Below are 14,046 nucleotides of genomic sequence, written 5' to 3' on the forward strand. Positions count from 1 at the left end.
CCGATAGTCTATGCTAAGTAGTTTTAGCTTTAAAAGGTTTTTATTGATTTTCTAGAAAGGCGGATTTTGGACATGTACGATTTTCGAACCCACCGATTCAATTACTCTATTATACTAATGAGGAAAGAAAATATTAATTGGCAAAAATTATGTTGGGGAGTTACGTCGATATCTATTTCTCACCATTAACTTTTTAGAATAAAAGAATTACAAGGAACACAACATTAAGCATAAGAGATGGCAAAAAGCTACATAAAGTTCGGTATAACCATGAAATAAAAGCATCTTATAAACAACAGTTGCGTTTACTTTATAAATAAGAGAATAGAAAACACTAAATTCTTAATTATTTCACAGGTTTCATTTGCCACAGTCCGTCGTTGAGATAATGACAATTTTCTACTCCAATTCCTTTATTAACTTTTGCTCTGAAATAAACATATTTTTGTTCATCTTCATGCAATTTTTCATGTGTGGCAACCAATAAATTAATACTTACATATCTTCAGTAGATAGAGTAGTTTTTCCAATGGCTAATGCATGTTCTTTACCCTCAGCCATAATTGCCTGAAGAAAATAGTTTATTATGGATGGATATTTATTTATAGCATTATAAAAATTTAATAAATCATTAAACGAAAATAAATCGTTCTTTAAAAAGCAAAAAATATATATACCACAATAGTATCCTTTGGTACTTCCGTCATTTGTGCACCAGGTGAAGTGAGACCAGGGCACATAATATTAGCGCCACTAAGCACAAATCGTATCGCTCCTTTATCAACTTGTTGCATAGGAAGAAAGAATGGATCTTAAAAATTTAGCAATTGAATACATTTGTAATATGAGGTACAAATAAATTTCAACTAACAATATTTGAACCAACAGAGATATCTTACATTTATGTAGTAATCTTAGTGTAGGCATCCATTGACCCTCTCTGTGTCTGAAAAATTGTTGCTCCCCTGCTGAGTTCACAATTATTTCTATGTGATCATGACTAAAAAAAAATGGATGATCATATTATCTGTATACAACATAAACAATTTGTAGATACTATCTTAATTTGTAAATAAAATAAAAAGATAAATAAATAATTCGGAATAAAAAAGACTGAGGATTCATTTTTCACAAGAAAGTTGCATTTTTGTGCAAAAAAACATCAACTGAACTGATTAAGCTAAATAATCACCATACGATGCAGGCATAAAATTATTTAATAAACTACCAAGCAACATAAGATGAGTGTTGATTAACAAAACTTTTTACCTTCCTAATAATAAACAAGATACCATCTATTTAAGAAATTAGTGTGTCTGGTGATTGTCTTATGGTGCACTCACTTGTTAAACTGCACAAAATTTGACTTTAAAGCCGCGTTGACGCGGGTCAAGCGAACTGATCATGTCAAATGAATTTATATGAAATGATGATATTATAAAGAGGTTTACATTTTCATTTGCTTTGAAGTTATTTCAGTTGAATAAAAATGGCGTCTAGAACGGAAATTAATCGCATTGTTTTGGAAACTGTGGTAGTTATAGCAAATGAATTAAAAAAATCAATCCAGAATAAAAAAAATCGACGAAAAAGAAGAGTTTGGTGTAGGGAATGGATTAAACGACGAAGTCTTCTAGGGCCATTCGTTAAATTAATTCAAGAATTAGTAGATGAAGAACCAAAGGATTATGAAAATTTGTTAAGAATGAATATACAGCAATTCAATTTTTTGTTGGAGAAGGTTAGATCAAATTTAACAAGAATGGATACTGTTATGCGTAAAGCAATTTCACCCAAAATAAAATTAGAAACAACCCTGCGTTATTTAGCCACAGGAGAGTCTTTTTTAAAAGTTTAGAATTTTTTTACCGAATTCCCAAAAGTACAATTTCTCGGTTTATTCCTGAAACTCTAGAAGCAATTTATGAAGCTTTGGAAGAATTTATTAAGGTAAGTTAAAAATATAAAAAGATGTTATTTTCCATTTCATAACTTTATTGACACATTTTACAAATCAGTATATCGGAAAATAGAATTCACAGCTTGTGACAATATGTCACTAGAATGCCCAGGTTTTTCAATAAACGTTATATCACTATCCTCTTCTGAATATACCTCAACTTCAGTCTGGTTACTTGGAGGTGGTGAATTTATATCTACTACTAAAAAATGTATTCATATTAATAAAGAACATTAGATATTAATCTTAATTATAAACTTACAACTCTCTTCCGGATGAGGAATTGAAAAAGTGTTGTGGAGACTCTTTTTGCATTTGATGTCTTCTATTCTTGACTTTGATAAAATGTTGTTAATCTGATTTTGAACATCAATAGCTCTTTCTAGGTCCATCGATCGTAGCTGCGAGGCTATGTATCTTTCATAAATTTCAAATTCATCCTCCTGTAATGCGTCTGCACTAGTTTTGCATATATTTTCTAATTTTTCTACAGCTGTAGTAGCAGGATCACTTTTCTGAATTATTTTTTTTACGCTTAGGTGTTTGGGTAACCCTCGGGATAACCTCAATTGTTTCAGAATTGGTTTGCGTTGTCCTAGCTGCTGAATGTTCCGACGTACTGGGTAAATCTTCTGAAACACCATCATTGGATGATACTTGGCTTGCTTTAAAAAAATAATTATATCTATTCATTATTTACAAAATTAATGATGGTCTTTTTGTAAACATATTCGTAGCACATTTTGTAGATACTTTTAAAAAATATGTATTAATATTTCGTAATTAGATCTTTTTTTTGTAGGTTCCCAATACCGAAGCGCACTGGAAGAATATACAAGAAGGATTCGCAACAAAATGGAACTTTCCGATGTGTATTGGGGCCCTAGATGGAAAAATTTTATTAAGAAACCCAATTCATGCAGGATCAGACTTCTATAATTATAAAGGAACTTACAGCATTGTATTATTGGCATTGGTGCACGCAGATTATTGCCAAGCAGCCCAAGGAAGAGCTTCAGATGCAAGTATTTTTACTCAAAGTACATTATATCAAAAATTTGAAAATTCGCAGTTAAACATTCCTTCAGAAGGAGTTATTGTCGCAGATGATGCTTTTCACTTAATATCTTATCTTATAAAGCCCTATTCCAGAAAAAAATTATCATTGCAACAAAAAATTTTTAATTACCGGTTAAGCCGAGCAAGACGTATTTCAGAAAATGCCTTTGGGCTACTGGTAGCAAAATTTAGAATATTTGAACGCCCTATTCCGCTTGCTCCAGAAAAAGCGACGTTGATTGTAAAAACAACAACAGTCTTGCATAACCGGTTACGGAAAACTTCTCCCTCTACTTACATTAGCCAAGGAATAGTAGATGTGGAGGACTTGGATAGGGAACAGGATATACCCGGATCATGGAGAACTTTTCCAACAGCAACAATTCCACTAGGCCGGCAAGGCACTAATAATTATTCAGAACGTGCTTCAAAGATTCGCGACAGTTATGCTAATTATTTTAGTACTACTGGTTCAGTGCCATGGCAGATGAATATGATTGTATGATAATCTGATTATATTTTTCAACCTGATTCATTTGACTTTTACTTACCAAATTATCATGCGTTTCACGTAAAACAACTGTATTTCGTAGAAAACCATCAGCAATTTTGAACCATGCACAAGTAGGTGTATATAGGTCGTCAGTTGATGCTCCACTCTTCATAGATGAGTTAATTTTTCTTACTTCGGCAGAGTATGTTGTTCGAATTGTTTTAATTCGTATTTTTACCTCGGCTATGGTCATAATAATACCATTTTCACGCATTTCGGTGATAATTGCAGCTGCCCGCTTATCTCTATTTTTATAATCTAAACATTTACAGTCCCACAAACATGGATATTTATGGTAACATAACACAAATTTTATGGATTTCTCTTCCGTCCAACGTCACGCGGACATTTTGTTTTCTTCGACATGAACGAAAATGTTGAACTAGATTCAACTCGCGAGTTATTCATCTGAAATCAAGCATGCCAAATGAATTGTCGGTTTACACGTTCAAATAACGTTCATTTCATATGAATTCATTTGACATGATCAGTTCACTTGACCCGTGTCAACGCGGCTTAAGACTATTTAGGAATAAAGTTATATTTGTTTGTTGCCATTTCTTAAAAGTAAAACATTAAAACTAAGTAAAAACCGCATGTATATATACCTAAATGTTTGCTCATATCTGTAGTTTTATTTTAATGACTAGGTTCAAAATTTAAAAAATCAAAACATATATTTTTTTAATTGAAAAATTGATGGCTATTACTCAAATTATTAACTGCATGTCAATTATAGTGTCCAAAAAATTATTATTCTTATATTTTTAATAAATACTAATTTTAAATATTGGTTTCTTTATTTTGGTTTGTGCAGACACACTAGGATCGCACACGGGGGTAAATCGTTCAAAAATATGATAAATAATAGAGGTCTCAGCATAGATCCCTGAGGGACACTTAAACAGTTTGTAATGATGATTTCTTTCCTTTATACTCTACTAATTGCCTTGAGTTCATAACGTATGATGCCAGCAGACTCAGAGAAGCCATAAAATTTTAACTTAGCCATATTATATAGTATTTCTGGATCAAATACCCAGGACAAGACACAGAATAAAGCTGCAACACTTTTACCATCACAAAATACATCTGTGATTATTGTTATTAGTTTATTTATAGCCATTCTTGGGGACATTCCATTTCTAAAAAGGAACTGCTGCTTGTTTAACAACTTGTGGTTCTCAAAATGCTCAGTAGAGGTATTAAGGAAATTGGATAATAATTACACACGTTACATTTATTTGATTTTTTATAAACAGGTACTTTAGATATAATATATAACAAATGTATTAAAAATTACTCAACCCAGCTGATATACTGGATCTCAATATGTGGTTCAATGTCCAAAGACTAATAATTATTTCCAAGTAATCAGAAGCTCCCCAGTCATATACATCAGATTTATTTATATTTCACTATTTAGATTGGTTATTATATTATCTAGGTAAGCATTTTTACATGTATCAGATTTTATAGTATGGGGAGGTTGTAAGAATGCACCGGGTTAAGAAAATCCACATCTTTTTTGTTGTTTGTATTAAATTGTACATTAAAATTCCCGTTTATATATATTGTTGTTTCTTTTATAATAAAATACCCAACTGTTGTGAAAATTTCTTCATTCATTATACAATAGCTCCATGTGGTATCTTTTATTTATTTACTTTCTTGAATATAACTTTCAATACATATAAAAGGGCTGCAAAGTGCTTTTGCAACTCCCACCCCATGCTATGATGCAGTAAGGACTCAACCAATGAGTTTTGTGTTAAATATCAAAAATTCATGCAGAATATAAAATTTCTTAAATTAAGTGTTTGATTCTTCCTGTAAGATAATCAATATGCTCCACCCTCTTTTAGATTTTAGTGATGTATTATTTTTTTAGGTATTTAGTTTTTCTTACTTTCCAGATTTCTTCCTTACTCACTTCATTTAGGCCAATTTTTTTAACAAGTGAGTATATACATATTTATGGTGAGTTTTTGAGAATATAACCAGCTTTTAATATGTTTAAAGCCATTGTACAATGTTCTTTTGGCCTCTTCCATGCTTTACCATCAAAAATAAGTACAGTGTCATTAGGGTATGACCTATTTAAGCTGGTAAAGGAAACTTAAGAAGTGTGTTAAAGTAGATTTTTTTAGCAGCATAGTTTGTCATTTTTGTAACAGTGAATGTCTTATTATGAGGTAAAAAACAAAGGCGACGGTCTAGCAGTTCAATCAAACCTTAACACTCCAGTCAACTGGTGCAAAGGAAACTGTTTATGTGCAATGCTAAACTTAAAGAACCTATTTTATGTGATTATTTAATTGAAAATCATGTTATAAAAAAAGTTTGATACTTTTATTGACTTAATGAGGAGTTATTTAAAAAAAAAAACATATTGATGTGATTATTTTAAAATCATCCAGAATATTAGGTTTCTTACATTGTACCTGTTATCATAATATATGTCATCTTCAAGCTACTAAATCACTGTAATATTCACAATTACTTGCTAAGTAGAATACCTTAGAATGCCTCAACAAACAACAGGCTTATAACAAGTATTTTATAGTTTTTAACAGTTATAAGAATTTTTTATAGTAGTAGGTATTTGGAGACTTTTGACTTTGCAACCTTTGTGATAAATAAAAAAATAAGTAAGTAAATACACTCAATAAAGAGAATAGTTCCCAATATTGTACCTTTAGTTTAAGTACCTTTTCTCATTAATTTAAATAACTCTTGAAACCACCTGATACCATAACATTTTAATGTTTGTGGGGTGAATTAGCCAGTAGTCGGACAAACCCCAGTGGTCGGACAAAACGTATTTATCGTGAAATAACTTTGAAATGTTATTTAATGTTACGCCAATGAGTTAAAAATTCAGTTCTGCCAATCCTTACCTTTGGTTCTAGAAATTTTTATATTCTTAAGTTGTCTCCCTGAAAGAAAAAAAAGCGCGCTAAAGTGACCACCAGTTTGTGCTCCCCAGTTCTTGTGCGTGAAAGATAAAAATAAGGCAGTTTTAAGGTAGGTTTAAAAACTTAATAACTAACTTATGAGGTTCTTTAGCTTCATGTATATAAAAAATGGGCTAAATATGCCATATATATGACAAAAAACGCATTTTTAAAATATTTTAACGTTAATTTTAGGTGTCCGGTAAACTCATATATAATTTTGTTATAACTCCGGTAGTCGGACGCGACCACTGGAAAGTGAAGCTTTTTTGTTTTTGTCTTTTTCTCGCTTACTGCTACATAAATAAGCTCCTTCTATTTCTAGTATATATTGTAAGGAAAAGTTTTGGATGGTATTCAGTGGTCGGACAGCAAAAACAAAATACAGACGCGAATTAATGAGAATTTAATCTGTCCGACCACTGGTCAGTATCAAATTTAATATGTTTCAAAAGTCGGACACTATTCTTTTTTCGACGTCTCTTTGAAGACTTTAAGCCGTTTTTTTAATGCTTTTCTTTTGTTTTCAGACATGAAACCAAAACCAAAGGGAAAATTTCATCAATACGATGAAGACACACTAGAACAAGCAGTCAATGCAGTTAGAAACGGGGGAAAATTGCGCGAAACGTGTAGGCAGTACGGGGTCCCCAAGTCAACGGTCCAGGACCGCATTAAAGGAAAAGTTGTCGCCCTTTGCTAAACGATGGGGCCGGATCCAGTTTTGAAAAAAGAAATTGAAGAAAAATTAGTTGAATGGATTGAAAACTTAGCCAGTTGCGGTTTTCCGATAAAGAAGCAAGTATTACTAGATACAGTTCAGAAAATTGTAAAAGAAGAAAAATTAAAAATAGTGTTCACTAATGGTCGACCCGGACAAAGTTGGTTCTCCGGCTTTATGAAGCGACATTCGCATTTAGCTTTAAAAAATGCAGAGCCTCTAGAAAAATACAGAGCACAAATAACTGAAGAATACATTAGATCTTGGTTTCAAGATCTAAAATCTTTTTTAATTAAGTCTAACGCTGCAGACATTTTGGAAGATCCAAGTCGGATGCTAAACGGCGATGAAAGTGGGTTCTGCCTATGTCCAAAGAGTAGGAAAGTATTGGGTGTGAGAGGACGTGATCTCAATATTGTTAAAACCGGAAGCAGCAAGGAAAATTTAACGGTATTAATTACTTTTATGGCCGATGGTAGACTTTGTCCCCCACTCGTCGTATTTCCATATGTAAAACCACCAAAAAGTATAATAAACGGTATGCCTCCTCATTGGGTCCTCCGCAAATCAGATAGCGGGTGGATGAGGTCGGAGGTATTTTTCGAGTATGTGGCTAACGACCTAAATAAATGGTTAGAGACCGAAGGGATTCAGAGACCGGTATTATTTTTAGTAGACGGGCATAAATCCCATATGTCTGTGGAACTTAGTAGATTTTGCCATGAAAATGGAATAATATTGTATGCTTTGCCGCCAAATGCAACGCACTTACTACAGCCTGCGGACGTCGCGGTTTTTAGGCCTTTAAAGGATTATTGGCGGGAAGAGGTAAGAAAATGGCAGGCTGAAAATGAAAATTGTGTGGTTACAAAGACTGAGTTTTGTCCCATATTTGAAAAAGCCCTTCAGAATCCTAATATGTCAAATAATATGAAACAGGGCTTTAAGGCATGTGGTTTGTACCAGTTTAATCCAGACACAGTAAATTATAAAAAGTGTGTGCAAAATGTTCTGGAAAACTTATTAAGTGAAAGAACGCAGGTTGAGGAAACAGTATCGGAAGCAGATATCATAAACACCGAAAAAGTTATTTTAAAGCTGAAACCCAGGCTATCTGAACTAGGTTTTTGCACAGATACAATTTTAACCCTTATAAAAACACTTATTCTTATAATTATTTCTTTTTTTACTCCAGAAGAGATTCAGAAAATGAACGTTATTTTTACTGATGATGCAGCTACACCTAGCAGTGAAGTATCAAATCAAGAAGAGACTGAAAACCTTCGAAACACTCAAGTTGTAATACTACAAAATGTACTTCTTAATCCAGGTCAAACAAATCAAAATACTCACATAGAACCGACATTAGAACCAAATGTTTGTTCTTATGAAAATAAGAAAAGAAAAATATCTTAGAAATACTGGATGATTATAAATTTAAAGATTTAATGCCGAGTATTGTGTTTGAAGATGATATTTCAGAATCAGATATATTTACTAATGGAAGAAATGACCAAGAAATAAAGGAAGCACATGAGACCAATCTAAAAGAAAATAAATTACCTCAGAGAACATCAAAACTAACAAAGATGAAGGAAATAAAAATCCAAATAAGAAAATAAAGTTTCAAAAAAAAATCAAACCTGATGCAACAGAACATGCTAACTCTGTAAAAGGACTTATGGAAATAAATCACAATCTGATTGAGGAAAAAATCACTTCATCCACACACAACCTATTAGCAAAACAAATAAGAAACGTCAACAGGAGAAAATACCCTCCGCAATTTCTTCTGGAGCCTGGAGAGAGTATTATGAAGAGGAGAAAGAGAATGCGAAAAAGAAAAGGAAAATAGCAACCCTACAAAAAAAACAAAGTAAAACAAAAAATAACAGTGCAGGTAACCAAGATAAAGATAAGGTAGAAGAGTCATCTACCGTACATGAAAAAAAGCAAACATGTGGAGAATGCGAAGACGAACTTGATAGTGATACCAAAATCGAAGGTGAAAAGAATGTTGGCTGTGATTTGTGTAGTCGCTGGTATCACTTGGAGTGCACAAAGTTGTCAGGACTCTCCTATGATGAAGTCTCTAACTCTGATTTTGTCTGTAAACTATGTGATGATGACTAAAACACATATGTTAGTGAAGTACTTAGTTTTTAGTTTTGTGATTTTAGACACTAGGTACCAAAGAATAGAACCTATAACTCTTTTTTTGCTCAAGTTTTTTTTTATTTCTTGTTTTGATTGATACTATGCCGAGAAAATTTTTTTTTTAACCCAAATAAAATATTTTTATTTTATTTAATAGCCTTTTATATAATTACCCACGATTTAAATTTTTCATTAATAAAACAAACAGAAATAAGTAGGATTTAAAACTGCAACATTAAATTTGCACTTAAATTCTAGTAAACCTTTGATAATACGGGACTGTAAAGAATCAGCCAATAACAAGGTGTCCGACTAGTGGCAACTACCCGGCCGACCATTGGCAAAGACTGTCCGACTACTAACAAAACAGCATTTTTTTTACTTAAATTAATACCAAAAATACTAAGTAAATTTATGGACAAAACTGATATATTTAACTTTATCCCAAATAACCAAATTATTCATGTCAAAAGACTTTGATTCTATCAAATCTATCACTATTTTTTTATTCATGATTTAAATTTAATTTTATCTAAATTGTCCGACCACTGGCTCATTGACCCTACCAGATTTCAATAAGGTATCATATCAAATATCTTTGTCATGTCAATGAAATTTAATGCATCTCATAAAAAGCATCAGTTAGATTCAGAATTTCATATGCAGAACTCAACAATTTTATTTCAACACCTTTTTATGTTACAGACAAAAGACAAACAATCTTTAATACAAATCTCTTTAGTATAACTTTAAATTACTTATCTAGACTTATTTAGTAAGGCTGACACTTACAGAACATTTTAAATGCCAACTATCTGCCAAAATAAGGAATTATGTTACAAGAAATCAACTGATTGTTCAAACCAATAAATAGAAAATAACTTGGTTGAGCTCGGAAAACCTAATACAATTAATGGTTAAATTACTTAACTGTGGGAAACATTTTACTTACCATTTAACTATTTTAAAAGCATCTTTTTTGGGCAGTATAGCATCCAAATAACTATCCAAAAAAGGGTAGGATTCTAAAATTTTTGCCCTAATAGATTTTTGTACTGAGGATTTCAACTGCAAAACGCTCGAAACGCTCTCTTTTTCGTCGAATCTAAAATGACAAAGTAGAAGTCTTAATAAGGTTTTTCTATATTATATGCGGAAAAATTACTTTTTAAACATTTTTTACTCAAAAACCCTCAAAGAAAAGAAATATTAGAAAATGAAAGCTGATTTTTAACCTTAAAACAAAAACGGGAGTGTCTGGCTCTGACAGTGTGACGGGAAATGGGGCCAGTATTGCCAGTGAGTATAAATACAAGAATAATAAATACACTCCGTTTTAAGGTCTTATTTGTGGATAACAATAAAACTCATATTATGTTGCCAGAATAAAAATTAATATAATATTACATATAAAAATGCTTTAAAGAATGAATGAAAACATCATGTTTTGCCACAAACAAACCACACAAAGGTTTAAAAAACCTATGTAAGGTTGTTTAAGCTCAACACCCTTATCTATTCTGCTTCCTGAATAACGGAGTATCCAGAAAGAAACTTTTTCTTTGTTATTTAACACAAAAAGTTTTGTGTAATCGCTCGCTCTGCTCCTGTTCGAGATTCATCAGTATTTTCCTTTTGATTTTCTGGTTGATTTTCCCTGAAAAAGCCAATAAGCACAAACACGTGTCGGAAAGCACCATCCTTTACTTTTCTGCTTTCTGACTGACGAGATTTACCAAAAAAATATATCTTTTTGTCATTTAAGTTTCCGTGCTTAGCTTCTTCTTTGATAAATATAAAATTGACTGTAAGTACGATATTTATTTATTTTGAGAAAGAGCTGATTTTAACTGTTAAAAAATTAAAATTGTAGAAAAATGCTTCGGTTAACAAAAAAAAACGCCTAATGTTTGTCAAAGTCAAAAGTAAAAATATGCTTTATTTGTATAAAGAAAAATAGTTGTTATTAACAAAGCTTTAAAAAAACATTATTAACGTAATTAATAAGCAATAATAAATGTAAGGCTGCAAATATACAAATTATAACTCTACAATAGATGTAAAAACATTACACGCATAAAAATCTAATTTAGGGCAAGAAAACAATACCCGAGTAAACTTCCGTTAGCGAATAATATGATCTTTTCAAAACTAACAACATTTTTAAAGATTGTGTCTGAAACCTCAGTCATTGATGTTTTCTCTTTAATTCTTTGTGGGAGATAAATAAATATCTTCAAGCCCTCATAGAAGTTAGTCTTTTTAGTTAAAGTAGATGTAGGTATAAGCAGGCGAAAATTACTCTCATGCCTATATGTCGATATTTGAAGAACTTGCTAGCAACTTCCATTATGAAGAGATTGGTGACCGTAAGAACTTCCTCTCGTATGAACAAGGGCTTGCATCATTCCCTTGGATGGACCCCACATATATAACGAAGGGCACGTTTTTGTAGGATAAATCGTTGGTGGATAAAACAGTTGCTAGTATTCCCCCAGAAGCTAATACCATAGCTTTTAGGTGTGACTCAATTAGGGCAAAGTAGACCGTCTTACCAACTCTTGATCCAAGTTCTTGACTTATTACCCTTACAGCAGAAGAACCCAAAGAAACCTTTTTTGCCAAACTTATAACGTGTTGTTCAAATTTAAGATCCTTGTCTATTTATGAGGCTACGAAATTTGTTGGTATCATGTTGGGCGATTATAAGATCTCCATTTGTCCAACATCCTCCAGACGGCGTTAAAGGAACAAAACTTTGGTTTTGTTTGAGTTTAGGGATAAAAGATTTGAATCTATTGAATACCTATATCCTTGAATCTTTGAATATGAATCTAATTATTCTTGTAACTCCCGAAGATCAGCTGATAAAGAGGAATGTTCACTACTAGAACCATGCCTGTAAAGACCAATGAGAGCCGGTGGTCATTTTCGAACTGCACATCGTATTTCCCACCATTTTGCGCCAAATTCCATACTAGAAGTTTTAACGAATCTTTCTTCATCTGAATTTAAAATTAATTTAACTTTTTACACGATATCGGACTTACTTGACAACTATGATATTGTTCGGTTGAAAATAAATCAATCAATATACAGTCATATATTATTACATTGTGTTTCTTAAAATCTCTACAATTATTTATACTTTATTATTTTTAAGAGTTTTTGGTTGGTCTTTTAGTCTTTTAATAAAACTAGTAGGATACAGATATAATATGGATCGTCATACAAAGGTAGAAAGAAAATGTTATTATGGACCATTTTTAATAATTATTACATTCTATTAGGTACAAAATGAAAGGATTTTGGCTTTAGAGAGGCAGCAATGCCGAAGAAATTTATTGTTTTTATCTCTTCTTTTATTGAAAAACAAAAAAGCTTGTAAAAATTACTATATCCCAAAACGATTTTGAATCACAGATATTTTCAGGAAACGAAAAGATGTAGATGCCTTTCAATAATTCCTATTTGAAATCAAGCTTTCTGATATAGAACAATATTTTAATTTCTCGACTTTTAATACCTTAATGAACCCTTTATTAAATATTGAAGGACTTTATTTAACAAAACTTAATTGTGTAAGAGAGCCAATATCTAGTGGGGAACGACTTGCAGTTACATTAAGGCATGTACAAGATATTAATAAGAATAAATATTAATTATAAATATTCTTTGTTACCTTCATATGTCACTTGCAATGCCACAGCAGCTTTATCTCCAGTAGAGTTCACTCTTTAAAGGAATTCACTCTTTAAAGGAGTTCACTCTTAAGGCATTAAGGCTAACTTATCAGATTGATAACATATAAACTCTGACAGATTGGATTAATATACAGTGCATTTTTTTATCTCGGGTCATAGGGTTTTACGTGTAATATTTTCAACCCCATGTCAGAACCTGTTCTATTTAATCGATAGGATTAAAACTTGGAAAAATTGAAGTTTAAGTTAACAGACTTTAAAAAATCCCATTATTTTGCAAAAAAAATTGCGAGAAACCTATTTAAAATACGTTTTTCTGATGAAAAAGTTTGCTTTTTCTGCACCTCGGAACCTTCATTACCTTCACACTTCAAACCAGGTAGACAAATATCTGAGAGTGACACAAAATAATTTCCTCAAAATCTCAAAAAAATATTTTCAAAAATCAACAATAAACAAATAAAACCTTTCAAATGAATTGTTCAAAGTGGCCTCCAAATTGAGCCAAATAAAAGCCCAGACAGTTGTAGAAAGGTCTTTTAACATTTAGGAGCTGCCGGGGAGTAATGGTACGCGAAGCCTCGATAATTCTATTACGAAGTTCTTCGATATTGTTGGGTCTGCCTCTAACAATATCAAACACTTTCGATGATAGATAGCCCCAATAAAAGTTATCTAAAGGCGAAAGATCGAGGCTTCGCGCCGGCCATTTAGATGGCCCAAAACGTCCAATCCAGCGTCCTGGGAACGTGGCATTCAAAAATCTCGGTAACAGTCTGCTGCACTATGCTGCACTATGAACGGGGGCTCCATCATGTTGAAAAATTATCCTGCCATTTTGAACAGCGTTTCCTAATGCGGGAATGACCTGCACCTGAAGTAATTCTAAATATTTTGCAGTATTCAGGCTACCCTCTATGAAAAATGGTCCAATT

General features: G+C 32.2%; 2 protein-coding genes across 2 annotated transcripts; both read right to left on the reverse strand.

The window, feature by feature from the left end:
* Nucleotides 1–286: 286 nt before the first annotated feature.
* On the reverse strand, nucleotides 287–10,679 carry LOC126744464 (malignant T-cell-amplified sequence 1 homolog). The gene is made up of 6 exons (XM_050451903.1): nucleotides 10,573–10,679; nucleotides 10,360–10,512; nucleotides 900–1,000; nucleotides 678–811; nucleotides 500–567; nucleotides 287–428 (listed from the first exon to the last, which is right to left on the reverse strand). The coding sequence occupies exons 1-6, from the start codon at nucleotides 10,581–10,583 to the stop codon at nucleotides 347–349; spliced, it is 549 nt and encodes a 182-aa protein (XP_050307860.1). The 5' UTR covers nucleotides 10,584–10,679; the 3' UTR covers nucleotides 287–346.
* LOC126744463 (uncharacterized) lies at nucleotides 1,981–3,965 on the reverse strand. Its single transcript, XM_050451902.1, has 3 exons — nucleotides 3,571–3,965; nucleotides 2,223–2,625; nucleotides 1,981–2,162 (listed from the first exon to the last, which is right to left on the reverse strand). Exons 1-3 carry the CDS (start codon nucleotides 3,784–3,786, stop codon nucleotides 2,008–2,010), a joined length of 774 nt encoding a protein of 257 aa, XP_050307859.1. The 5' UTR covers nucleotides 3,787–3,965; the 3' UTR covers nucleotides 1,981–2,007.
* Nucleotides 10,680–14,046: the final 3,367 nt, after the last annotated feature.

The sequence above is a fragment of the Anthonomus grandis genome, chromosome 14 (genome assembly GCF_022605725.1).
Source record: "Anthonomus grandis grandis chromosome 14, icAntGran1.3, whole genome shotgun sequence".
NCBI classification, from domain to species: domain Eukaryota; kingdom Metazoa; phylum Arthropoda; class Insecta; order Coleoptera; family Curculionidae; genus Anthonomus; species Anthonomus grandis.

Excerpts from the sequence above, each read along its gene's own strand:
- LOC126744463 (XM_050451902.1), bottom strand. The coding sequence starts at position 3,786 with ATGCGTGAAAATGGTATTATTATGACCATAGCCGAGGTAAAAATACGA. Across the intron at positions 2,626-3,570 it reads GTGAAACGCATGATAATTTG|CAAGCCAAGTATCATCCAAT; the intron begins GTAAGTAAAAGT and ends ATTTTTTTAAAG. Across the intron at positions 2,163-2,222 it reads TCCTCATCCGGAAGAGAGTT|TAGTAGATATAAATTCACCA; the intron begins GTAAGTTTATAA and ends TACATTTTTTAG.
- LOC126744464 (XM_050451903.1), bottom strand. Across the intron at positions 812-899 it reads ACTAAGATTACTACATAAAT|ATCCATTCTTTCTTCCTATG; the intron begins GTAAGATATCTC and ends TAAATTTTTAAG. Across the intron at positions 429-499 it reads ACTCTATCTACTGAAGATAT|AGCAAAAGTTAATAAAGGAA; the intron begins GTAAGTATTAAT and ends TGTTTATTTCAG.